Genomic DNA, 26,027 nt, shown 5'->3' on the forward strand with positions numbered 1-26,027 from the left:
ACCTCTCACTGGAGTTGTGGATGGCCCAGAGGCATGGAGCAGATGCAGCGTCCCCCTCAGCACCTCCCAGGGCCCAGCCTGCTCCACTCTGCATGCTCAGATGTCAAGCCAGAACAGCCAGAGCACCTTCCTGCCAATGGAGCCCACTGTCTTCATCCTTCTGTCACTAATGAGGATGATTTACTCCAGCTCAAGACAAAGACATTGACTTGGTCTCCAAAAGAACATTTATTTCCAAATTGAGGCCACAGAAACAGAAACTCTCCCTCCCTGACCTCTGCCACTCCCATCTGATAATTCCTCAGTCTCCACAATAAGACGCCTCTTTGGCCCATAAACACTTCTAGAGAAACCCCTGTCCCCAGACCCCAGGCCCAGTTGAGTCTCCCGTTCACAGCTCAACATGTTTTAACTGTGGTGCCTTCTTTGCTGCCTCCCTGGACAGAAGCTCATCCCAGAAAGCCACTTCCTTGTCTTTCAGCTTCTCGGCTGCCCGAGTGTTGACACCAATTTGAAGGTACCCTTCTTTGTGGTCATACGCTGGCCAATGGGGAAGCCCCTCCCCATTGGGGTTCCTGAAACAGAATCAAATGGAAATTCACCAAAGCAACGGTTTGGTCCCAACAACCCTCTCAGATTGTCAGGGACCCCCTGGCTTCATTTCTGTCAAAGGCTCATATGCCTCCAGAGACAGGAGGCTGACCATGTCCTGGGCAGCCAGTCCATCACAGGGAGCTCTCATGTCAGAGGTCACAGGGCGGGGCATTTGACTATCACACATTGGAAGCTCCCCCCACCCAAAAGACACACCCTGTCCCTTCCCAACCCTGCTCCTTCTCTGCTAGCAGCTCACCCATTCCGAGCAAAGTTGGCCCAGTATTTCATCACCATCTTGCTGAGATTGATCTCCTCTTTTGAGGCACCATCTGTTGGGAGGAGACAAAGCCACTGCTGCTCAAAGTGTGGTTCATGGGCAAGAGAAGCACTTGAGAAATTGTTAATAAGATTCAGAAATGGAGCCCTTACTCCAGACCTACTGAGTCTAAACCTGCATTTTAAGAAGATCTTGGGTAATTCAAGTGTACTTTAAGCTTGACAGTTACCAACTGAGGTTGGGCTCGGTGAAGGCCTGCAGTCAATCCATAAGCTGATTGCCTTGTCTTCTTGGCCACCCGACTGCCCTTCCCCCTTCAGTGTTTCAGGGACACACCCCAGGGTTTCTGCTAGACTAACCCCACCTCCCAGGATGCTCTCCTTTGGGTCTTTTCTCAGTGTCCTTCACCCACATATGTTTTCACAGAATCTGGTAAATAACCAAGCTGCAAGATCCCCAAATAGTCATCCATCAGAAAGTGTCCAGAGGCACAGCCCTGGGGTGTGTCACACACAAGCTGTCTGTTAACTGTTGATGGTGAAGACCATAAAGACGTTTGTGAGAGTTATTCTTTAAAATATTATAATCTTTAAGATATTTAATTAAAAAAGATATGTGCTTTAGATGGATGGTTGTATATACAGCCACACACACATTAGTCCTGGTTCAAGGTTAACAGCAATTATAACCTTACTCTCTCACTCGCATTCTGATATGCTCTTGTGAGTGTGGCGTGAATAGTGGCCTTCTAGCCCTGATCAGGGCCCTGTGGGTGACATACTCCCGTCTTGCTGATGCCCAGGTCTGGATTCTAGAGTGACCATGGGTGAGGGCACAAGGATATGCATTCTACATCATGTATGTTAGAACAACAACAACAAAAAATGGTTGGGACCCTCTGTCCTTCCGCCTTGTTATGGTGAATTCAGGAAACTAAGAACTGCGGGGAAGGAGGAACTTGCCCAAGGTCACCAAATCAAAACTCGGACCAGGATCTCCTAACTCCAAGTTTATAGTCACCAAAAGGCCATCACCTTTTAGAAATGGAGCCCCGAAGACAGAGAAGAGCTCATCCCCATGGTCCCCTATCACCGTCTTGGGTTTCAGCTCTGATGAGAAGCTTGGGCGATACTGAAACTCATACATGTAGGTGGGGGCTCCAGCATCTGGAAAACATGGATTCACACATGGTTCATTTCAACAGACACACAACTGGATAATATCAAGGGCTCCAGGGGGCCATGAGCAATCAGGAAATCGGGGGCACGCCTGGTCCTGAGTGAACAACAAGAGTATTAATAAGAGCTGCCCACTGTGAGAACCAACTGTGTGCCAACCTTGTGCGTTTCTGCAGCAAGTCCCTGGTTATTAGCACAGTAGAGAATAAAGAGCTTGGAAAAAATTCTATGACTTGCTTAAGGGTGCACTGGTGGTAGAGGTGGAACTACATTTGAACCAGTATTTATTCAATAACTGAGTAAATGAATGAATAAATAAATGAATGTTTAAACTCTGGAGAAACTGATTAAAAATAACTATCCTTATAGAGGCATCGGGTCAATTCATATAAACCTCTTTGCCCTGATGCATTCTCATACCATAACATCTAGATACATAAAGTTTATGTCCACAGAAATACCACTACATTTCATTGATAGCAGCCTGCTTTTCATTCCTGTGGAGAATACTTGCAGCACAACAGGTGCTTTCAATTCTGCCTATTTTTGAGCATTTCAGGCCAAATGCAGTTAGTATCGGATGTACAACTCTCAACAGTTTCCACGCGTGTGTTTGTGCTGAGGGCTGGGCAGGAATCAGTGAAGGTGGAATGGTGGTGACCCTCTCCTGCCCAATGTCAGGACTCACCTCTGTAGCGACGGGCCACATTCACAGATGGGACACCAAATATCACATCTGCTATCAAGTCCAGGAACAGGTCTTTCTTTTTGACAGGGTCGTCTGTCTCTCCTAAATACTTGTCAATGGCCACTGGAGCCAGTTCCTCAGGAATGCTCTGAAATAGATCAAGTGAAAGTGACCACTGTTAAAATTAAATACAAGACAGAGACCAGACTTATGAATTATCTGTGCAGACAAAACCATTTAAGCCATGGGAGCAAAACTAACTCTCACTTATTTCATGCACATAAGCAAAACCTAATTTAGGTTATTCTTCTGTAAAGCCCTCTGACAATCACAAAATAAACTTAAGTCATCTCCCTAAAATGGTATGAGATAATCACTTTTCACCATTCCCTTGACACCTGAAAAACTCTATTGTAATAAGCAATCACTGAAAAGGTGAACAACTTCCTCATTTTCACTTTAGAAGCCATGTTGTAACTTCATGTCCTCAAACCTATCAGTCTTTGAAGTTGGAAGCTCCCAGAGAGCGAAGTGGTGTTTATGTACAACAAATTCTTCCTAAATATTATTCATCCACTTGGTGGTTTTAACTTTGCTACTTCTCAATTTTTGACCTCACTACCCTTGGTGAGTGACACAGCATCTCTTCTTCGGTTAATGGTGAGCCTTTTAAGCCCACTTGAAACCTTCCCCCACCCCTCAACTTGAGTAACGATAAGAAAAGTAGAAAAAGTGGATCAGAATCCCCCAGCCCCAGTCTTCATTCTGCCATTAATTGCTCTGCAATTGGGGACAAGCTTCTGGCCCTCTTTGGGGCTCAACCAGTTCCTGTGATTCCTAGAGTCTTACAAGGAGAGGGTAGGACTGCCACAGGAGTGATGTGGCCGTCTTCTGGTACAGCTTGTCTTCAGACAGAGGGTAGCCCATGAACTGTTAAAAAAAAGATTAAACAACTGTGAATCATTAAGCAATGGCAGGAAAAACCCAAGAGACCATACCAATGCAGACATAAGGTCACTTTGTCATGTCTTGATGGGCATGGGTCTTTGATGAGTTGGGCAAAACCAATGAATCAAATGTACTTTTATATCTAGAGATCAAGGAGTGCAAGGAGGATAAAGTAACTGTTAAGGGAAGGTGCCCCAGTCTTTGTGTGTGTGTGTGTGTGTGTGTGTGTGTGTACAATAATTAGGCTAGAGTCCCCACAATAATCATCAAGACAGAGAGGGAAGGTTTTGGCCAGCCTAGTGTTGACGTGGAAGGCTCTGGGGCAGAGGACATAGACCACTGTGTCAGATAACTGAGAAAGCCCCATATCCTGCCATTATGACTTTGGTCCTTCGGTAAAACCTCTGAAGTCGTGCTGAAGAACCACAGAACTCTGCACATAACAACTCCATCAAAACTCTGTCCTAAGAGACTTGACCAAACTCCAGAATAGCTTAAGGCCATGTCCCTAGGATGACTGCAGGCCCCCTTAAAGAGCTCCGGGCTGCCAGGAGATTTGACCATTTGTTCCAGCCCAAACCTGGTGATAGGCAGGTAGGTCCACGAACCCCTACTAAATCTTTTCTTTGCCCCTTTAGATGTAAATCTTCCACCCAAAACTGTTTCCTCAAGGACCTGAGAGCCATCTCTATGAAAAACAAACATTCAGGGGATAGTTCTTGCTCTGTCCTCCAGTCCCTGTGAGATGATAAAGCCTAACTTCAGTGAGGGTCTTGCTTCTCCTTACCCTGTCATAAAGGCAGGAGTTGTTTCTTCTCCACATAAATGCCAGCTAACAAATCCAGGGAGCCAAGTCACATGGACAATCCACCCTGCCTCACCCATGCCTTAAAGAGGCTCCAGGCTTTCATTTCAGGGGCTGGGTTCAGTTCACGATGGATCATTTCCCTCTAGCATGGATGTAACTGAATCAAACCTGTTACCACCTCACCTAGTGTCTGGCTTTGTTTATCTCTGTCGGAAGGGAAAGCCCTTCCTAACTTTCAGGAGTCAATTTTAACTCAGGAGGAAGCAGGCTCCTCTGAATCTTTCCAGTGAATGAGTGAGAGCATGGGTGAGGTGGGGGTAATTTATGGAGAAAGAATGAAAGCAGCAAGCCTGAGGCGAGAGGCTGCAGGTTCCAGGCCCCACTCTCCTTAACTCCTGAGCCCCTTCCCCTTTCCAGGCCTTGGGTTTTTCATCTGCTCAATGATGATCTCTACCAGCCCTCCTGGCACCGACATTTCAGGATTCATGGATGGGAGGACAATCAGAGAGTGTGTGCAGACATGAGTCCCCAGAACTGCACCACCCAGATGATAGTGTGGACCACCAGAGATGGTTTCCATGGAAATGTCAACTTGTATGAAGGGGACAGCTTCCCTGGTCCTAGAGAGAGGTCTGTGACCAGAGATGGGAGGGTGATGTGATGGGAGACAAGTCTACAAGGCCTGCGCTTTCTCACCAGTGGAATAACCCAGCCAAACTCTTGCTTGTTGATTCCCACCATGTAGGGAACATTGTTGAAATTCTTTTCAGCCAGCATCTCTTCAGGCATCTTTGGCAGCAGCATTCCATCAACCATGGTGGGCAGGAAAGGATGGCTCTAGGGAAGAGAGCAAGGGAGTGTCTGTGCTTCCCCTTCCAAGTCACACCTGCATCCCCCGCTCCACCTGCTGGAACTCGAGGACAGTATCACACACCTGGGTGTCCGTGGGTGGTGGCCACACACCGGGGTCCTAACAGAGGGGGCTAAGTCTGCAGATCCAAGAGGGCAGAACTCTGACCAGGGGACAGCAGTGGTCAGGTGATGGGGACAGATCTTCACTCAAATTGGTATGAAAATATATAATATACTGTGCATTTATTTTGAAGTGTACATAGTAATATATCTATGTGCATTTCTCCATCTACAGTCCTTGCAAGCATCTCTTTTCAGGAAACCACCCTCAGCAGGAAGTCCCCTTTTTTTGGTTACTTTAGCAAAGCTATATGATAACCAACTTTTAAACCAGGCCCCTCTGCCATGCTCTATTCATCTCCAGCCCAAGCACACTTTTCAGATCTTTTAATCACACAATACCTTGCCTAACGTTTTGGTTCTTCCCATAGATCAAAGAAGTAGAAATGAAGAATAAGTAATTAACAGATGACCAAGTCTCCTCCCTAGCTTCCCCTTTAGTAATCTCTGAAATAAACTGTGTGAACAAGATGATATCTAGAAGATCATGAGGAATCAACAACTTGCATATGAGCCTGCGGACAGAGGGGAATGGCAACCACTCTGACTTCCTATCTCAGTGGCGAACTGAGATTACTTCTCTGTTGCTCTTTGAAAAGTTTCATGACCGGGGACTTGCCTGGTGGTCCAATGGTTAAGAATCAGCCTTGCAGTGCAGAGGTCTCGGGTTTGATCCCTGGTTGGGGAACTAAGATATCACATGCCTTCAGATAGCTAAGCCCACGCATTGCAATCACTGAGCCCACGTGCCACAGCTAGAGAGAAGCCTGCATGCCACAACAACAACAAAAAGATTCATGGCCAAACAGAAACTTGGGAGGTGGTTTTAGGGGGATGCTGACTTCACCATCTCCCCACATCGCTGCGTTCTGATTAAAGTCACCTTTCTTTTTTATGATTTGTGATTATGTATTTGATCTCATAACCAGTAAGCAGCAAGACCCCTGATTGGTTCAGTAACATTCTCATTATTCATAGCACTTAAGTTCTGTAAAGTCACCATGACTCTGACTTAGGGAATGCTCTGGCACTTCAACAGGGGAAATATGGGGCCAGGTTCCTGAGCCTCTGGTCACATTTTCTCAACCTTGTGTTGTGTATGCTCCTGTTTAAAGACACCTTATGTAATATACATTTCTTACAGACAATTAGTTATATGTAATATTTATTGATAATAAAACACCAACCAACAAGGGCTCAATGTTTTCTCGGCCTGGGGAGGCTGCTGTTGGAGTTTCCTGCATGGCTGGGAGGGGGGTGGTGTCCTGAGGACTGAGATTCATGGCTCCTTTCCCCACATCCCTGCAAATAGTGTGACTTGCACAGCCAGTCAACCCTGCAGCCCCCCAGGAGATGATCCGGGCTCCTCGTGAAGGCTTCTGAAGAGCCCCTTACCCAGTCATCTCCACTCCCCGCAGTGGAGGTTTCTCGTTCACCTTCTCCCAACAGGGCATTTTTAGGAGTGTAAACAAGACCAGGGGCTGGCTGGGGACAGGGACACAGAGTTCAAAACTGGGGGCACTGGACTAGGAGTCCGGGAAACTGGTTCCAGTCCTATATCTGGTCTTCCCGGCTGTGTGACACAGGCAGGGTCACTGCTTCTCTCTGGGCCTCAGAAATATAAACACAAGGAGATACCATGATTCTACAAAGAAGAATTATTTCATCCTTTCCTTTTCATTAACTAGAGCTTAAAGGTGTCAAGTGGAGAAGGAAATGGCAACCCACTCCGGTATTCTTGCCTGGGAAATCCCATGAACTGAGGAGCCTGACGGGCTACAGTCCATGGGGTCGTAAAGGATGGGACTCGACTTAGCGACTGAGCAAAGGTGTCAAGACTTAAAACGTATATTTAAGAAACCAAAGGTCCTTACCTCTGTGGGGTCTCCATGTAAATCAAGAGCGAAAAATTTCTGTGAAGACAAAGATAGACGTTGTGGTGAGGAGGCTTCCTGGGAGAAAAGCTGACCTCTGTGAGCTGTGCCCAAAGATATCAAGTTCTCCCTCCTGGCGCCTCCCCGGCTGGGCTGAAAGGAAGCGGGCAGGACCCCTCCCCCGGGCACCAGCACAGGCTGCGGGTGTGGGATGGGGAGGGGGCTCTGCAGAGGACTGTTGTCAGTGCCTGCCCTGCCCTCCACCCATTCCCCCTTCTTGTTTCTCCAGGCAACAACACCCCAGTTTTACTTTTGGGGACCCCCTCTTTCCCACTCTCACTCCACGATTGCCGGCATCGGTATGTGACCTCTGGTGCACCGAATCCCTGAATACAGGGACTGTTTCAGGGGTGGACATATGCCCATGTCAGTTCAATAGAGTTTACCCAAATTTTTGCTGCAATTGTTGGGAAATGGGGTTTCTAAGCAGATTGTATGTAAGACTAGAGTACTGTTGCTGTCTTTAACCTCCCCAGGGGACAAATCAGTCTGAGAGTGAAACCAATACAGAAAGTTAAAAGCTGAGGGATAGAGACAGTTTCTTAATAATATCATATGTGCATCTGGATCCAGCCATGCCTGAAGCCATCCACTCTTGGATCTGTCAGTGAGTTACCTGAAGATTCTGTCACAACATATTCCTTTCTCTTCTCAAGGCACTTTGAGATGAATTTTCTTATCTTGCTTTAGAAAATCCTGACTCATACAAGCTCACTGAATTTCAGCCCACCCCACACTTCTCTTTGTTGTGAGCTTACCAAGACTGTACTAGTTCTGTTATGACACTGTAGCTAACAGGCCTGACCACTATGCAGGAAATCCTAGCAAGGATCCCTCCATTATGTGCTGTAGGCCCACAATCCAGGTATGAGTGTGTGTGTGTGTGTGCATATGCGTGCGCATGCATGCATGTGTGTGTGTGTGTGTGTGTGTGTGTGTGTGTACTGGGGAGAGAGGATAATCCTGGAAACACTTCCACATGATCTCAGAAGATCTCAGAAGAATAACATGGACTCTTACGTTCTCTGGGTTTTCCCAAAGTCACCCAATCTCCCCTTATAAGCTGAATTTCTTGTGCCACATAAAGAATTGATGAAAGATATTTACCTCTGAAATAAATGTACACAACCAGAAAACAGTTGTGTTTTTATCTTTGAGCACAGTGGTTACCTTATTTGAGCCTGAGAAACCAGGATCCAAGGCTATGTTTGACTTAACCCATGGAAGTAGAGCAGAGTCCAGTGCTGGAGGCTGGCCCCGGGGAGTCCAGGAGTAGCCTCAGGACTCCAGGGTCCAGACAGAGAGTCCAGGTGCTCAGGCTACTCCAACAGTTCCCATTGGCTCTAAATGTGGTGTTCTCTGGGTATCCATCTTGCTATAACTTCCTGTGATGACCCACCACCGTAGCCATCCATCAATCCTGAAATGTCACCTTCTCTGTGAAGTAGCCTTGCTTATTATAATGAATGCTTCCCCTCTCTGTACTCCCACCATACCTCATCCACTAAGTCAATGTGTGTATATCTCCTTGAATAGTTCCTTGTGAATAGAGATTATATCTAATTATGTCTGCATCACCTATTCTGTTATCTCCCTGCATACACTTAGCAGAGATGGATGGATGGATGGATGGATGGATGGATGGATGAAATTAGTCAATCCAAAGAGTATGGGTGAATTGGGTGGACAAGTGGATAGATGGATGATAGCCAGCAGACTAGGTGATGGATTCATCATTGATTTTAGACAGATAGGTGATGAAATACATATATATGGATGATTGGTAACAGATGAATGAATGCTATAGATGAATTGATATTATTTTAGGTTGATGAAAAGGTTGATGAAAGCCTATTATTTTAGGCTGGATTCACTGGTGGTTGGACAGATAAAATGATGAATGAATGGATGGAAGGTTGGATGGATGAATGGGTAGACACACAGTTATGTTAGAATCACAATTGAGGCAAACACACGGAAAATCTAGAAAACTGGACCACCACTGGGTTATAATTGAGGTGGCTTCTAAATTCACCAAAACAAATTGTGACAATATTTCTGAAAATCTTTGTTTGAAATAATCCCATCCCCCAAATTCAGGGTGGTAATTATCTCTGAGAATATGTAACGTTTAATTTCTTAAAAACATATCAGAAACTGAAGCCCCCATACGTCGAGCGCATGTTCTACAGCAAGACAAGGCACAGCGATGAGAAGCCTGAGCACCACCAGCCAGAGAGTAGCCCCCACTCACCAAAACTAGAGAAAGCCCGCACATAGCAAAGGAGACCCACCACAGCCATAAATAAATAAAATTTTAAAAAATATTAGAAAACAAGATTGGAAAAAGTAAGTGTTAATAGATATGAGGAGTCATTACACAGTTGTTTATTGCATTATTTTTTGTCTTTGCTAACATCTGAGATAGTCTGTAATAAGGAAGGAAAGAAAGAAATTTCCCATGCAGATCTAGAGGCTGACACCGCTCTTGGGAGGTGAGAAACTGTCCCAGGTAGTTTTTCCAGGGCAAGAGGACTGAAGCTGAAATAATGAAGCCTGGGGCCATGTTTCCAGGGTGGGGGGCTTGTTTTTCCAAGAGAGTGGATGCACTTACCATCTTTTGCGTTACCTCCAAGAGCTCATCCTCTGTCTTCTGGCGCAAGCAGTGAACAAGGACAGCCGAGGTGATGGTTTTGCACCCAGCAATGACAGCAATTTTCTGTCGAGATCACAGGTGACAGCAGAATTCAAGAGCCATGCCTCTTCCCTCCATCAATATCAAAGTGTTCTGTCCCAACCTCCCTTTCTATAGGCAGTCCGTGGCAGCAGTAAACACCCCAGACCAGTAGGTCCTGGGCCCCAGGCATGCCAGTTATACTCCTCAGCTCCTGCTGCTTTATCTCTGTTAAATTGGACAGAATGATCTCAAAGCTGAACATCTAAAGAGAGGCAGCACGGAGCGGGTGCTTAAGAGCCTGGAATCCAGAATCCCAGTTTCTAATTTCAAATCTTGGCTCATCCTATTAACAGCCATTTGGCCTCAGGCCAGTCAGTTGCAAAGTGCAGCCAGAGGGGAAGATGCAGAAGAAGAGAAGTCAGGCGCCATGATGACGGGACCCTGGAGAGTGTGCACGGGCTGCCCAGAGCCTGGTCCAGTGTCTGACATACATCAATGCTCAGTATGTATTTGGTGGAAAAATAAAAAGGCACAGGAAGGAGTAGAGGAGAGAGGAAGAGCGAGAGCGCAAAATAAGGGACTTAAGATTCTTCATTCTGCAATTTCTGGTCCTGTTCGATAATAAAATCCAGGTCCATCTCTGCCACATCCATTTCCTTTGAATAAACTTCCCCTTCTTAACGTTAGCCTGATTAATGGGCTTCTGCTGTTACTAGCCAAACAATTCTGAAAAAAGTTCTCAAAAATTCTAAACATTCTTGGACTCTTATCTCCTCCTCTCCTACTTAACAGTCATCCCTTTAAGTCTGGCTGCTGCCCCCATCCCTCCACCAAACCAGCTCTCACAGCCGGACCAAACGTTCCACATCACTCACACTAAGGCACACTCCTCAGCAGGGACTCTGTGTTGCTCATTCTTTCTTGTCTTTCTAACAGTCTCCAAATAAAGACAAAGCCCTCACTCGGTCCTACGTAGCATGACCCTGCCAATGGCCCCATCTTCAGCTCTCTCCAGGTCCTGTCTGCACTTTCTGACCTGGCCACATCAACCTTCCTCACTTTCTCTCTTGAGATACCTGCTCCTGCCACAGGACGTTTGCACAGACTGTTCCCTCTTCCTGGATATTCTTTTCTTATCAAATAACTTACTGCTAATCCTTCTCATCTCATCTCGTGATCATTTTATATTCAAGAAGCCTTTCATGATAACCTCCCCCTGCAAACTGGACTATGTGTTGCTTTTGGATTCTGTTGACATCAGGTACCTCTATTGCTCCAGTCACAGCTGACATTTTCTAAGTTGTGCAATTATATAATTATTAATCTGCCTCCTAAATTATAATAGAAGCTTCATGAGGTTGCTAGATGTCAGATTATATCAAGATTACTTGTTGAGTGAATGAATCCTCCAGCAAACTACCACAGTCACAAACCCCCAGGAAGAAGCCACTCCAGAGTCATGTGGAGGCAATGAGTTAGGCAGATCTCAGACCCTGAGAGAGGCAACACAGATGACAGGCCGTTGCCCACTGCGCAGCCCCTCATCCCGCTTGCCACACTTTGGGAAACATGTTTAGTGGAAGGTGCATGGGGCTGGCAGTCCAGAGGCATGAGCCTGAGTCCAGCTCTGCCCTCATCACTCACTGACCTTGGCGAGGCTCTTGTACGTCAGCTCTCTTCCCAGTTTGCTCAGTGGTAGAACTGGGAGGTGGGGTGAGGTGTGTCCTCGCCCTTCCTGTTTAGCCATCTCACTTCTATGATTTTCTGAGGATGTCAGCCAGACTGCACTTTAAGAAAGGGCCCTGACAACTTCAGGAGAGCAGAGCAAAAGGTGTGGGGACAGTCCAGTGTGAGACCTACCTCAGCTGCAGCCTTCATGTCCTTCTTGACCAGGGCAGAAGTGAGGGCCACGCCACTCTCAGAGATGGCCCGGTGGAAGAGATTCTTGGCCAGGGGAGATAACACCTGGGAGGACCGTGTTGAGAGAGGGAGTTTATGCTCACGGGAGGAAGGGGTTTGTTCTTCAAGAGCCACACCCATCCACAACCCTGTCCTGGACTGCTCCCGTGGAGGCCATGGGCCCAGCATCTGTGAGAGAACCTCAGCTGGACGGAGGCAGGAGCAGAGTGAGGGACAGAACAGGCGGTGTGTGGCGCCCACTGACTATAACAATCAACAGTATCTGAAAGGCAGCTCAGCAACTCCTAGCGACACTTCAGAGGCACAGTTCTTATGGCAACTATACTCAAGTAGGAATTAATTAAAAAAATAAAAGTAAATAAAAATTTTAAACCTGGCTGGGGAAATATAAAATAAATAAATAAAATAGAGGCACAGTTCTGATTTCCTGTTTCCGTTACTCATAATTTATCCTAAGGAAAGTGAGCATGGAGATACACAACAACTTTTAATAACGCTCATGCTGTTTATAATAGTAAACACTGGGAATAACCCAAGGTTTCAATATTGTGAGATTGGGTAAATAAGCTATTTTTCGTTCTTACAATGGAAGTACTTGACTATACACACAAAAATATGAAAAGGTGTGTTAGATTGTTAGATAAACATTTATGTTGTTTAATAATGCTAAGGAAAATTTGTATTTAAGAAATTCCACCTAGATTAATACATAGATAGAATCATGGGAAAGAATAAGAAAAATACAGATCAAAATGTTCACAGTGAGTCTCCATAGACAATGGGATTGTGAATGAATTTTTTTCTTCTTTGAGGTTATCTGTACTTTTATCTCTCCACTTTATGAAAAATAAAAGCATTTTCCTCTGAGTGTTCAGTTGTGAAACCAACATAGATTTTAAAAAAGCAGTATTAGGGACTTCCTTGGTGGTTCAGTGGTTCAGACTTCAAACTCCTAATGCAGGGGCTCGGTTGGGGAACCAAGTTGGGGAACCAGTGGATCCCTGGTAAGGGAACTAAAATCCCACAAGCCAAGTGGCCAAGAAAAAGAAAAAACAGTAATAGCACTAACCCTCCGCTCAAATGTGAGGGAGTTGGAGTGTTTGTCACAGCTCCCAGCACCTTCTAATCTGGCTTTCCAGCTTTGCTTCCCTTGGGGTCTCCCTCATTCCCGCTCCCCACACCACACTCCCAGGTCCTGTCTGAGTCCCTTGTCCCCCGTCCCTCCTCTTCTCCTTCTCCCCAGCCCAGCTCTATCCCTCAGCCCCAGAGACAGCTGCCCTCCCTCCTGGGCGTGGACAAGACACCAGACCCCTCAGAGGGGCCCCAACCTGTTCTTAGTGCTCATGTCCTCCTGAACCGTAGGCCTGGCTGCAAGTCAGACAAGGACACTCAGACCAACCTCAGGGTTGGCTCCTCTGATTAATCACTTACACCCACCCCTAATCTCAAGAGAAGTGAGGTGAGTCCTAACGTTAAAATGATCAAGAAGGAGAGGAAGAGCTCAACTGACACAGGTCAGGAAGAGTGTGTCTGTTGTAGCTGTGGCTGCAGCTACGGCCCCAGAGGCTAAGCTGAGCCCTGAGCTTCCTGGGGGCCAAGGGGAGTCTGGCCATTAACTCTCCACCATCTGATGCTGCACAGAGTAGGGTCAGCCTGACACAGGTCAGGAAGAGTGTGTCTGTTGTAGCTGTGGCTGCAGCTACGGCCCCAGAGGCTAAGCTGAGCCCTGAGCTTCCTGGGGGCCAAGGGGAGTCTGGCCATTAACTCTCCACCATCTGATGCTGCACAGAGTAGGGTCAGCCTTGAATCCAGGTCTTGGAAGTAATGGTCCCAGGACTAGATGGGCTGGTCTGCAAGGGGTCCCATCAGCAGCCACATCAGGGCCAGGGAGACTTACAAGAATGGAGACACTTTCCCCTCCTGCTGACTCTCCAAAGATGGTCACAGAGCCTGGATCCCCTCCAAAGTTGGCAATGTTCTCCTGGACCCAGTGCAGTGCGGCCACCTGGTCCAAGTGGCCCCAGTTCCCCGGGCTGTGCTCGTCCCCTGTGCTGTGAATAAGAGAACAGGGTGGGGTTGGGAGCAGAGATGTCCTGGCAGGGCCCTGAGGACCAGAGATGGGGCTGGGGGTCCAGGCGAGCCTTCTGGAAACGACTGGGCTTCCACAGCCCTGACACGGGGTCTTCACTTTCCTGCTGTCCTGTTCTGCTACAGGGCTCTACACATCCACCTTCATCTATTGATTGAGCATTTACTACGGTCAGGGTGAAAGCCTGACACATGGTAGAGGAGAGGCTGGGGGAGAGGAAGTGGGGAGAGTACGCGCAGTTACACTGTCTCTGGGAGCAGACATGGGCCGTGGGGGGAGGAACTGAGGAGTCTCTGTGAAGGGGACATATCCTGCGACATGACTCCCCTGGAACAACCCTCCCCCAGCCCACAGGTCTTTCCGGGGAGGTGACCACCCCTCCCCCGGCCCACCCCTCAGCATCTCAGGGTAAGAGGTCCTGGCGCCATTGCATTCAGGAAAAGCTCAGTAACTGCCTGCTGGAAACCTGGTTCCTGTCCCCACGGAGAATCCACCCAGGAGACTCAAGCCATCCCTCATGCATGTGCTAAATTCCAGGAAGGAACTGGGGTGAGAGGGCCCAACACTCCTCCCAGTAGATGTACCCCTGGAGTCAGATGCTCCTTACAACCTCCCAGTTCCAGGCACCTGTTCCTTCACCTACAAGACTTCATGGAGCTGCCACAAGAGTCTGCCCCTTCTTTCCTTCCCCAGGAGGAAAGATGGGTGAGCCTCTAAGTGCTGTGCTGCATGGTAACTGTCATCTTAAAGATACTGCAACATGCCAGGCAGCACATGTGAAAAAGAGATAAGTAGTTCAGATGAGATAACAACTGGGTTGGGCTTTGTAGGAATAATAGTTTGTCGTGTAGATTAGGTATTTGATGTGTAAGAGCTCAGAAGTAAGTGGACCAGGGTGGCTGGGGATGAGAAGGTAGGTGGAGCCCGATTACAAGGGGACTCAGATGTCTTAGTAGGGAACCTAGCAAGGATCCCCTTGAGGGCTTGCATGACCAGAGTGGGGTCCTAGCACCCCCACACTGGGGGCAATGTGCCATGAGGAGAGTCCAGGGTCTTACCTGAAGAATCCCCAGATGCCCAGGCGGTACTGAATGGTCACCACCACCACGTTTTCATGGGCAGAGAGGGCCAGCCCATCATAGGTTGATGCCCCGCCCACCATCAGACCTCCTCCGTGGATCCACACCATCACCTGGATGGGGAGGATGCAAGCTGAGGGTTACAGGAAGCAGAGCTGGGGAAGACCTCAGAGGCAGGTTTGGTCACCAACCCGTTCTCCAGCTGCGGCCCAGGCCACCACCCCTCTGAATGCACCCTGGCTGCTGCCCCTGCCCATCTCCTCTGCCCCAGTGCCACCTGCTCTCAGCGCTCTTCATGCTGAGAACATCATCATGGGAACAGCCAAGGCTCGAGCATCATCTCCTCCCCAACACTCCCACCACCCTCACTCCTGGGCCCCTCACACAGCTCAGCACACTCAGTAGGCAGAAGCCTTTGGTCAGAAGCTTGTTTCAGCTTCATCTTAGTTACCTTTCGTGTGGTGAATTCAACTTCTCAAGTAAATGAATGATCGTGTTAAGAAGCACATGCCATGGGTGGTACTTCTTCTTAATATGAGTTCCTGCTACCTCCTCCACTCCCCAAATCTCACCCCTCCTCCAAGGAAAAGGGAAGTCGCTCAGTCGTGTCTGACTCTTTGCGACTCTGTGGACTGTAGCCCACCAGGCTACTCCATCCATGGGATTCTCCAGGCAAGAATACTGGAGTGGTTTGCCATTTCCTTCCTCAGGGGATCTTCCCGACCCAGGGATCGAACCTGGGTCTCCCACCATGGAGGCAGATGCTTTAACCTCTGAGCCACCAGGGAAGCTTCCCCTACCCATCCTCCAAAGCCCAGCCTAAAACCACCTCCTCCAACAAGTCTTCAACCATTTGATGAATATGATCTGAAAACCTACTAGGTGCCAGGGGCACCTGAGTAAGAACTGAGGATGAGAGGGAACATGATAATTCATAATACACAGCCCTCAATTTAAGGAGTTCACATAGCAAGAGAGTAAGAATGATTAAAATAATAGAAACATTTGGTTAAGAAAAAAAATCAAAGAACTCAGATATAAATTATGTGACAAGTATTATTCTAAGCATTTAAAATAAACCATCCAAGAGAAAGGAATTACTATTGTCCCACTTCATAGACAAGAAAACTGAGGCACTTAACCACCCTGAGGTCACACAGCTAATAGGTGGTGGAGGCAGGAGTTGAACCCAGGCAGTCCGGCTCCAGAGTCCACATGTTGAGCCACCCAGCACACAGCAGCCAATGGCCATGCTGCAGTAGGTTGGCTGTTGGGGCAGGAGGAATTCCTTCCCTTCAACTCTAACTAATGCATCAGGAAGACTAGCCTCATGTGCCGGGCCAGACACTGCGATAAATCTTCATACTCGTCACTGAACACTTGTGTGTGATTATCCCCAACTTGAGGAAACAGTAAAAGGTGGAACAAGGATTTACACTCAGACCCTGTGGTTCCAGAGTCTGTGTCCACAGTAGAGGTTCTCCAGCCTCAGGTTCCCGGAGCCCCTGCTCCTCCAACACTTCTGATCCCTGACTACCTCCGGGTGGAGGGACTGAGTTTGCACTCATCTCTGAGTCCAGGCTGAGCCAGGGGCTGGTCAGCAGTGATTTCCTGAAAAGGCCAGTCCAGTTCTGTGCAGATTCTCAAAGGCAGGGGCTGTGTGGTCACGGTTTTATGTTTTTCCTTTCTCTTAACCCTTAATTCTAGCTCTGTCTATGGGAACGCTGAGTACAAAATAGAGAAAAGAAATGAATGCATAAATGAATGAGTGAAAAATTGTCCCCACCTCTCTGAACTTCTAGTCACAAGTTCATAGACACCCTCTTCCACCTCTGGGCACCATGTCAGGGGTGTTCCTGGGTGATGACTGGTGTGCCCACCCGTCTCTACCCCCACTGACCCCTCCTTTTCCAGCAGACCTGCCCCGACCTCCAGCTTGGTCTAGAAGTTGGCTCTGTCTCTGGGTTCCATGTATTCTGGAAATGCGGACTCACTGGGTCATCAGCTTGGGCCAAAACAATTAGGAAGTGAAATTAACTACAAGAAAATCTTAATAGCTGGCAAAGGCAAAGGAAAATACATCTTTGTTGCTCCAGGCTCTGCCCCCCAACCTGTGACACCAAGTCACAGGAAGTTGTCAGAGAGGGTCTCTGTGCGCTGGGGAAAGGCCACACACAGGCTCCTCTGCTAGTGTGTGTCAGAGCGCTCCCGGCTGTTCCAGGAGCCCCGTGCTCCAGTCCTACCAACCCTTCTCTGTGACCTCGCCTTCCCCTCACTGGACCTGTTTCTCTACCTGTAAAGTAAGAGTTGTCTTGTTGGCTTATCTCCAAGATTCCTTCCAGCTCTAACTTTATGGAAACTACATTTTACCCTCTCTGGGTATCAGATTCCTAATCTAGCAATTAAAAGTCATCCTTCTTGTCCATCTATTAGCATGAGAGACCCTGGAAAAATTCAAATGTGCATTACAGATGTGCAGCAATCTCCCCCAGGGGCCCTCCTCTGGCCGAGAGGAAACAGGTGTGGGCACCCTGTGCTCCCTGATGTCAGGTTTGGCTGTGGTGCTAAAGAAAGCCCTGGGGCCCCAAAAGACCCTTGGTCCAAGACGCCCCCCACTTAACATGGCCTTCATCCCCTTCCAGTCTACACCAGCCTTGACCAGTGGTTCCCACCGCTTACCGGCAGCCTGCTTCTCTTCGTCAAGTCAGCAGGGGTGTATATATTTAGGTAAAGACAGTCTTCAGAAAACGTGAGGCTAATGTTCTCTTTTCTGTTGGTAAAGAGATCCGAGAGCAACTGCGCCCCTACTGGGTCTTGGGAGCACCTGGGAGGGGCAAGGAGAGAGAAGAATTCTTGAGGTTCAATCAGAGCTGACCAAGGAGATGTCTCCTGTGGTCATCAAAGGCCTTGGACTGGCAGCTTCCAGCCAGTAAATAGAGCTGTTCTTGCCATACTTGGGGCTTGCGATGGGGAGCCTCAGGCTCACCAAGGTCTCCCAGGACCATGTACGGTCAGACCCGTCCCTCTTCCCTTCCTGGGACCTCTGGATGCCCTCGGCCAAGGGAGGAGGCTGCCTAGTGTGTTGATGGGCATGAGAAAAGACTTTCCTGCATCCCTGGGTCCACACAAGCATTGTATGATGCCAGCTGTTGGGTGCTCATATTCTGCCCACAGGGAAACATGTTCTAGTCCACAGCAGACTTCCAGAAACCAGGAGAAATCAATAAAATTACAGATATTTAGGGCCTACAACAGATCAGGGTCAAATATTTGTGGGGCAGCATTAGGAGAACCATATTCTAGTCCTGCCTTAGCCTGGTTTGCTGGGTTTCCTTGGGTGAATTCCTTGCCTGCTCTAGACCTCAATTTGTCTAGTGTAAGTGAGGGGAGTGATTTCTATAAGGATGTAGCAACATGGGTATGCTAATATTTGTCAGCAACCCATCACAGGCAAGAGCTATTGGTTGTCCCAGTAGGAGACTTTAAAGATGCTATAGATAGTGTAATTTTTAATGTTTATTGAGTCCTCTCAACTTGCCAACTGTTGTTTTAAATACTTCTTATATATTAACTTATTTAATCTTTGCATTGGCCCCATGATATAGGTTCTATTATTATCCTCATTTTACAGTTGAGAAACTGAGGCACAGAGAAGTTAAAGAACCTGCCCAGGGTGACACAGCCAGAAAGAATCATACTATGTAGTGCTTATGTTTTCAAGGATATTATAACCCACATTTCCGTATCTCAATGCCCCCACAAAAAAGGCATGACTTCCCTCAGTATGTCGATGAGGTAATTGAGGCACTGATGCGCTTGGATGACACAGCTGTCAAGCCACAGAATCACAACCTCATAGATAACCTCTTGGTTTCCATCCTGTGGGGACTTTCCCCAGATCACCTAGGCAAGGGGCATAATATTCATAAAAGAAGATTAAGAGTTAAAAAGGAAAAATACTGAATGTCACCAGTATTCAAACAAACACAGAATAAGAAAAATAATTTTGTATATAATGGTGATGATAACACTTATTATCATTAACATTATTCTGTCTATTCAGTAGATAAAAACCATTTTAATAACTCCAAGCATTGACAAAAATTCAGTTAATAGAGGTTTTCATATATTAATTAAAACAGTGCAGTTGGAATATTTCTGAAGGGAAATTTTTAAAATACTCTTACTCCAAAATGTTACATCTTGGCACTTATCCAAAAATGAATATGCATGAAAATTTAGCTATAGGATGTTCATCAGAGTCCTATTTATAGCATAAAAAATATCAACAACAATGAAGAACTCCAAATAAGAGAAGGAGTAAAGAAATTATGATTCAATACTCAATATAATATGGTGATTAAATGTCAGGTTGTGATATTTAATGACACAGAACAGTGTTCATGATATAGTTTCATGAACTTCGTCTATTATTTTCATGTACCATGTAATATGATACTGTGATATAAGAAAAATAAGTATTTGTAAGAAATATGTATTTGATCTTTGGCCAGTTTCTGCTGAAGAGCTCTTGAAACCCTTGTGTTCATAATTTCCTGAGCAGTGTATACTGTTGGGTTAATGAAGTGACTTTTGGACCACACCTAAGGGCAGGAACCGGTTGTCAGAGGAATAATCTCATGATTATAAGCAAGGGAACCTTCTGTCACAGCCCCCTGAACTCTGGAAAGAGAAGATGGGCTGGAGGGGAATCAATCACCAGTGACCAATGATTTCAATCCCTTGCCCATGTCATGGCTTTCCAGGAGGCTCAGAGGTAAACACCTGTCTGCCAATGCAGGAGACACAGGAGATTACCTGGAAGATTACCTGGAAGGGGAAATGGCAACCCACTCCAGTATTCTTGCCTGGAGAATTCCATGGAGAGAGGAGCCTGGTGGGCTATAGTCCAAGGGGTTGCAAAGAGTCGGACACAACTGAGCAATGAACACTCACACCCGTGTAATGAAACCTCAGTAAAAACTCAAAAGGACAGGTTCAGAAAACATCCTGGTTGGTGAACCAGAACTTGTTTTTATTTTTCACACTATGTGGCATGTGGGATCTTACTTCCCTGACCAGGGATTGAATCCGTTGCAGTGGAAGGGCGGATTCTTAACCACTGGACAACCAGGGAGGCCACCGTGAGGGGTCCTCTGTCAGGGACCTCACCTTATGGATCTCTTCATCTGGCTAGTGGTTTGTATCCCTCAATAGCCTTCAGAATGAACTGGTAATCTAGTGAGGAAACTAGTTTCCTGAGTTCTGTGAGCTGCTCTGGTAAATTACTAGAACCCAGGAACAGGGGTCACAGAAACCTCTGATTTATTGCCAGTTGGTCAGAAGCACAGTTGACAACTTGGAATTGGCATCTGAAGTAGAGGGAGGTTTTGTGGGACTGAGCCCTTCACGGAATCTGACGCTATCTCTGGCAAAACAGTGTCAGCAATTAGTTGAATTGTTGGACACACATATGGTCTTCAAGAATTGCTTTTTGGTGTGGGAAACACACAAATACATTAGAATTGGGTACAGAAAATTATGTGATTCCACTTTAAGGGCGAAATTATGGAACAGATAAAAGACTAGAAAAATAGAATCTAAAATATGAACAGGAGCTCTTGCTAGGTCGTGGAACAGTGTATGATTTTCATTGTCTTAATTTTACTTACGATCCTCACTTTTCAAAAAATTAATTAAATATTTATTTGGCTGCATGTTTCTTGGCTGTGACACGTGTAGTCTTTTAGTCACAGCATGTGAACTCCTAGTTGAATAAAGGGCTCTAGAATGATGTGAGAGTTCTGGAATGTTGGTGAGGATCTACAAGAGCTTGAGGATTTCACAGCAAAGTATGAACCACTGAGAGGACTGCCTTGGCTCCTTCCTGCATTCCTTTGAGACTAACATCCCCACTGAAAGATGCCTAAACCACACCCCTGACCTACATGGGAGGGTAAGACACACCCCTGACCTACATAGGAGGGTAAGAGGTGGTATTCTTCACGAAGATCCATGGCTCTGCAGGCTGCGGCGGAGCAAACCTCAAGGATCCAAGAGGAGGCTTGGCAAAAGGGACTCCCAGGAAAACAGCCACAGGCTGTGCAAATCCTTTTAAGCTGACATGTTTCCCCAGGACTCTGCCCTGAGCGGTGTCCACGATAGGTGGTGAAGGCGCCAGCCCTGCTGGACATTAAGAGGAAATGAGGGCACATCAGTGGTGACAGTGAACTGGATTCTGGGTGGATTTTGTTACTTTTGCCATTTTTGTTACGTTGCCACGTGATCTTGAATGTCCTCTCAACTCTCTAAGCCTCAGCTTCTTATGTAACAGAGGGTGAAGCTGTCTTTCCTAACTCACAGGGTCATCAAAGGGAGGGTGACTCGGGGTCACATTCTATCTGTCCCATTCCCGTGGAGCAGGCGGTTTTTTTCTCATTGAGCTCAAATGCGTCTCCTGCAGTTGCCATGTCGGGCCTGGTCCTCCCTACTCGGGGACATCCTGCACCTTCATGAAGCAGGTGGCCTTAGCAACCCCTGTTCATGCTCGTCCCTCAAGTCCTCTCTTGTCTGTCCTCAGCAGCTGCAGTTTGTTTAAGCATCCTAACAGGAAATGATTTCCAAGCTCTCACTCTCCCAATTGTTCCCCTTTAGATACAGACAAAAGGACCTCTCCCTCAAAGCGTGTGGCCAGAACAGAGAATAACCCAGATCTGGTCCTACAGACACATCCAATGACAGCCTTCAAGAGACATGAAGTAGACAGATGCCCAATTGGCAAGAGTGAAAAAGTGGGTGATGGGCTGTGAGGTATAGGCAATGATGGTGACAGCAGCAGTTACCATTTGTGTTATAGTTAATGATCGTGTATTGAGCACTTTCTACGTGCCATGTGGGCACTCTAATTAGAAAAGCCTGGCTAGGGAGACATCAATATGTCCATTTTACAGATGAGGTAACTGAGGAAATGGAGGCAGCTAGTATGGATTTTCTAAAGGTGGAAAAGGTATGACCCTGCCAGTGGGTAACTAGCAGTAAGGGGATCAGCTTCTAATTAGGGCTTCCCTGGTGGCTCAGATGGTAAAGAATCTGCCTGCAATGCAGGAAACCTCAGTTTGATCCCTAGGTTGGGAAGATCCCCTGGAGAAGGAAACGGCAGCCCACTCCTGTATTCTTGCCTAGACTGAGGAACCTGATGGGCTAAAGTCCACAGGGTCACAAAGAGTCAGACATGACTGAGCGACTAACACATAACTGCTCTTCCCCTCAGTTCCAGGCCTCTCACAGTGTCACAGCACCAGGAGGAAGATAAAACCCAGCGCAACCTGGGCTGTCAGAGCACTGATGGCCAGAGCAGTGGTCTGGACTCAGGAGACAGAGATAGAACTCAGAGACTGATTTTCCAGCTGACCTTGGGCCCGTGCAATTCCCTCTCTGAGCCTCAGTTTTTCCGTCTACAAAATGGTACAGATGCATTCTGAGGTCCCTTGCTGTACCCTTGTATTAACCATGTCCTCTGTGTTCTGTATTCTGATGCTTTGACAGCTAGAGCCTTGCTGATTCTGGGGGGACTGCCCCTCCCAGAGTTAGCCAATCCCTGGAGACAGCAATGAACTTCCCCTTCCAGCCTGCCAGAGCCTGTACCCCAATTCCCTTCTTTATCAGGCCCTCTACTCAGTCACTATCACCCTTCCCCAACCACTCTAGGACAAAGTAACTGAAAACTGTGCGCACCCCCTAACCTGCTGAAATTGTCTACTTTGCCATTCCCAAACCTGCTTATTCTGTCTCACCTCTTCCTTCCCTATCAGCAACCAAGATAAATACCCTTACTTCCAATCTGTTTTCTTCCCTCATGACCCACCCCGGTCTTTACCACCTGGCACACCATGCTAGGGCCATGCTCTCTCCTCCATGAGAATGTGTCATAAACCATCTTTTTCAAAGGCAGTTGGCTCCTGATCTGTGAGCCTTAGAATACCCTAATAGTCTATTAATACATATCTTTTTTTTAAGCTTTAAACTTTTAATTTTGTATTTGGATATAGCTGATTAACAATGTTGTGGTAGTTTCAGGTGAACAGCGAAGGCACTCAGCCATACCTATACATGTATCCATTCTCCCCCAAACTCCCCTCCCATCCAGGCTGGCACATAACCCTGAGCAGAGTTCCATGTGGTATATAGTAGGTCCTTGTTAGTTAACCATTTTAATATAGCAGTAATACAGTGTCTTTGAAAACAGTTCCTTTATCTCTTTTTTTCACTTTCTCTATTTCAGGCACTCTTTAGGATAAACAGCCCATTGCCACTTCACAACAGCCCACAGAGGTAGATTGAATTGTCACCCCCATTTTCGAAATGTAAAACCAAAGCACAGAAAAGGGACATCCCATGTGTAAGAACACACAGCCCCTAAGTGCTGAGCTGGGATGGGAACCCACACTGCTCTGTCTCCAGAGCCGGTATTAATATTCTGGTAATATCCCTTCAGGGCTTCCCAAGTGGCTCAGCGGTAAAGAATACACCTGCCAATAGACACAGGTTTGATCCCTGGGTCGGGAAGATCCCCTGGAGTAGGAAATGGCAACCCACTCCAGAATTCTTGCCTGGAAAATTTCATGGACAGAGAGCCTGGTAGGCTACAGTCCATGGGGCTGCAAAAGAGTTGAACATGAGTTAGCTACTAAACAACAATAACAGATCCGTTGCAGGATTCTGGTAAAGAACCACTCCATATCCATATTAATAATCAAGAGGGAAAGACATGGAGCTCGCCAAAGTCCTCAGCGGGATGTGGGAGGGGAGCTGATTGCCCTCTTTTGGTGTGGCCGTGCCGAGCCGAGTCTAGGGCGTGCGCGGTCCCCTGTGTCTCCTGCCATGGGGCACGAGCTGGGATAGACTGTCCAAGTTCACAGAGCACACGCTGCTGCAGAACCTGGCCTATCACTGCTTTGCCCGGTGCCCATCCTTGTCCCCTAAAAGGATTTCCAAAGATACTCCTGCTATCTGCATTTCAGGAGGACTCACCCCAAGCTGTGAAGGAAGTGAGGGAGGTCAGGACCAAAGCTAAGAGCCACATCCTGGAAAGAGAGCCGCTCCTGTACCCACAGGTGTCTGCGCTGCTCACAGGGGCTGTTTCAGTCCTGGCCCCCAGCTCCCACCCCCAGCTCCCTCCACAAGCTCCCGCCCCAGCTGCTCAATAACAAGCAAATCTCTCCTCCCTTCCTTGTGGGTGGTTGGAGTGTGTGAGCCACACACACCAAGTTTACCCTCTTTGAAATCAAGAACCCAGATTTAACTCTCCAATTGCAGGTAGCTGCAGATTCTACAAACAACTTGTTTCATAAGTGCTTCTCCTTTCCCGGACTCTAACCTTAGTACTCTGTGATCTTCCCAGGGCAGGCGCAAGCAGACAAGAGGCCTTCAGACAAGGGGAGTTTTTGATCTGGGTTCCTCAGAAAAACTGGAAAGCTTTCAGAGCAACTCCTAGCCCCACAGTTGCCTAGCTAGAGAATTAAGGGCAAATCTTTTCATTTCCTTTGGCTTCAATTTCAGAGTTCCATGCTACTATTTTGGAAGCATTATAAATTTCTTTCAGTCTCTCTTCTGATGCCTAAATTAATTTTACAGTATTCCTGTGAAATGACTCAGCCTCCCATTGCACACCTCCAGGGTCAGGGAACACATTACCTATCCAGGCAGGGATCTCGGAAGAGAATGTCTTTACAGGAAAGGGACTCCATCTCTCTATTTCTTTGGTTCTAATTATTCATCCATCCATCCATCTATCCTTCCATCCTTCCTTCCATTTATTCATTATTTCGTTCATTCATTCTCCAAACATTTACCAAATGCCTGGCACTATGCTAACTGCTATGGATACAAAGATAAAACATGATCCATCTCCTGGAGGAGTCACCATGTAATAGATAAGACAGAGGCAGGGAGAGGTAATAATAGGTGGGTTGCAATGCAGTGTGGCAGCACCAAAGTAGAGGGATGCAGAGTGCTCTGAGTACACCTGTGACAGTGCCCTTACCTACTAGGGGAAAGAGGAAGATACTCAAAGCCCGTCTAATAGAATCATTATATGTCCAATAAATGGGACATTCTCTAAATACAGTCTGGTGTAGCCGGCTAAGGCAGTGTTATGCTTTCACTCAAACTAGTGATGTGTACCTCTGTTTCTTAACAGGGAAAGGCAGGCGTGACGTATTGTGAAGGGAAAACAATTATAATATATTTATGACTGCATTAGGATACTGTTTGGCAGTTCCTCAAAAATCACACACAAGGACTCCCCTGCTGTCCAGTGGTTAAGACTCCATGCTTCCACTGCAGGGAGAACGGATTTGATCCCTGGTTGGGAAACTAAGATCCTGTATGCCATGTGGTGTGGCCAAAAAATTAACAAAAAAATCAAACACAAAGGTCACCATATTACCCAGCAGTTCCACTCCTAAGTATATACCTATAATAATTGAATAGGACCATTATTCATAATGATCCAAAGTAGAAAGAATCCAAATATCCAGAAACTGATGAATGGATAAATTAAATAACATCTGTCTGTACAATGCAGTATTATTGAGCCATAAAAAATGAAGTACTGGTACATGCTAAACAGGGATGAACCTTGAAAATATTGAATATTATGCTAATGAAAGGAGCCAGATATGAAAGGACAGATATTGTATGATTCTGTTTATATGAAATGTCCAGATTAAGCAAATCCACAGAGGCAGAAAGTAGTTCAGAGGTTGCTGCATGGCTGGAGTTTGGGGGGCGGGGAATGATATGTGAGTGCTACTGGGCAGAGGCTTCTCTTTGAAGTGATGAAAATGTTCTGGGATTACA

General features: G+C 46.8%; 1 protein-coding gene and 1 long non-coding RNA gene across 8 annotated transcripts; one reads left to right on the forward strand and one right to left on the reverse strand.

The window, feature by feature from the left end:
• Positions 1–209: 209 nt before the first annotated feature.
• Positions 210–25,583, reverse strand: LOC145513701 (liver carboxylesterase-like). 7 transcript variants are annotated; one of them, XM_081510698.1, is made up of 14 exons: positions 24,198–25,583; positions 21,146–21,350; positions 17,847–17,991; positions 15,147–15,280; positions 13,897–14,050; positions 11,940–12,044; positions 10,017–10,121; positions 7,343–7,381; positions 5,193–5,333; positions 3,590–3,670; positions 2,741–2,888; positions 1,909–2,040; positions 854–926; positions 210–575 (listed from the first exon to the last, which is right to left on the reverse strand). In XM_081510698.1, the coding sequence occupies exons 1-14, from the start codon at positions 24,247–24,249 to the stop codon at positions 392–394; spliced, it is 1,698 nt and encodes a 565-aa protein (XP_081366824.1). In that variant the 5' UTR covers positions 24,250–25,583; the 3' UTR covers positions 210–391. The 7 variants fall into 7 exon arrangements, with proteins under 7 accessions (XP_081366824.1, XP_081366823.1, XP_081366827.1 ...); XM_081510697.1 differs by having other exon boundaries at positions 21,146–21,353; XM_081510701.1 differs by lacking the exon at positions 24,198–25,583 and adding an exon at positions 18,942–19,070 and having other exon boundaries at positions 21,146–21,484.
• On the forward strand, positions 20,997–23,117 carry LOC145513705 (uncharacterized). Its single transcript, XR_014059703.1, has 2 exons — positions 20,997–21,123; positions 22,438–23,117. It is a non-coding gene; the product is annotated as an uncharacterized LOC145513705 (long non-coding RNA).
• Positions 25,584–26,027: the final 444 nt, after the last annotated feature.

This window comes from Giraffa tippelskirchi, chromosome 7 (assembly GCF_054371585.1).
Source record: "Giraffa tippelskirchi isolate mGirTip1 chromosome 7, T2T-mGirTip1v1.2.pri, whole genome shotgun sequence".
NCBI lineage: Eukaryota > Metazoa > Chordata > Mammalia > Artiodactyla > Giraffidae > Giraffa > Giraffa tippelskirchi.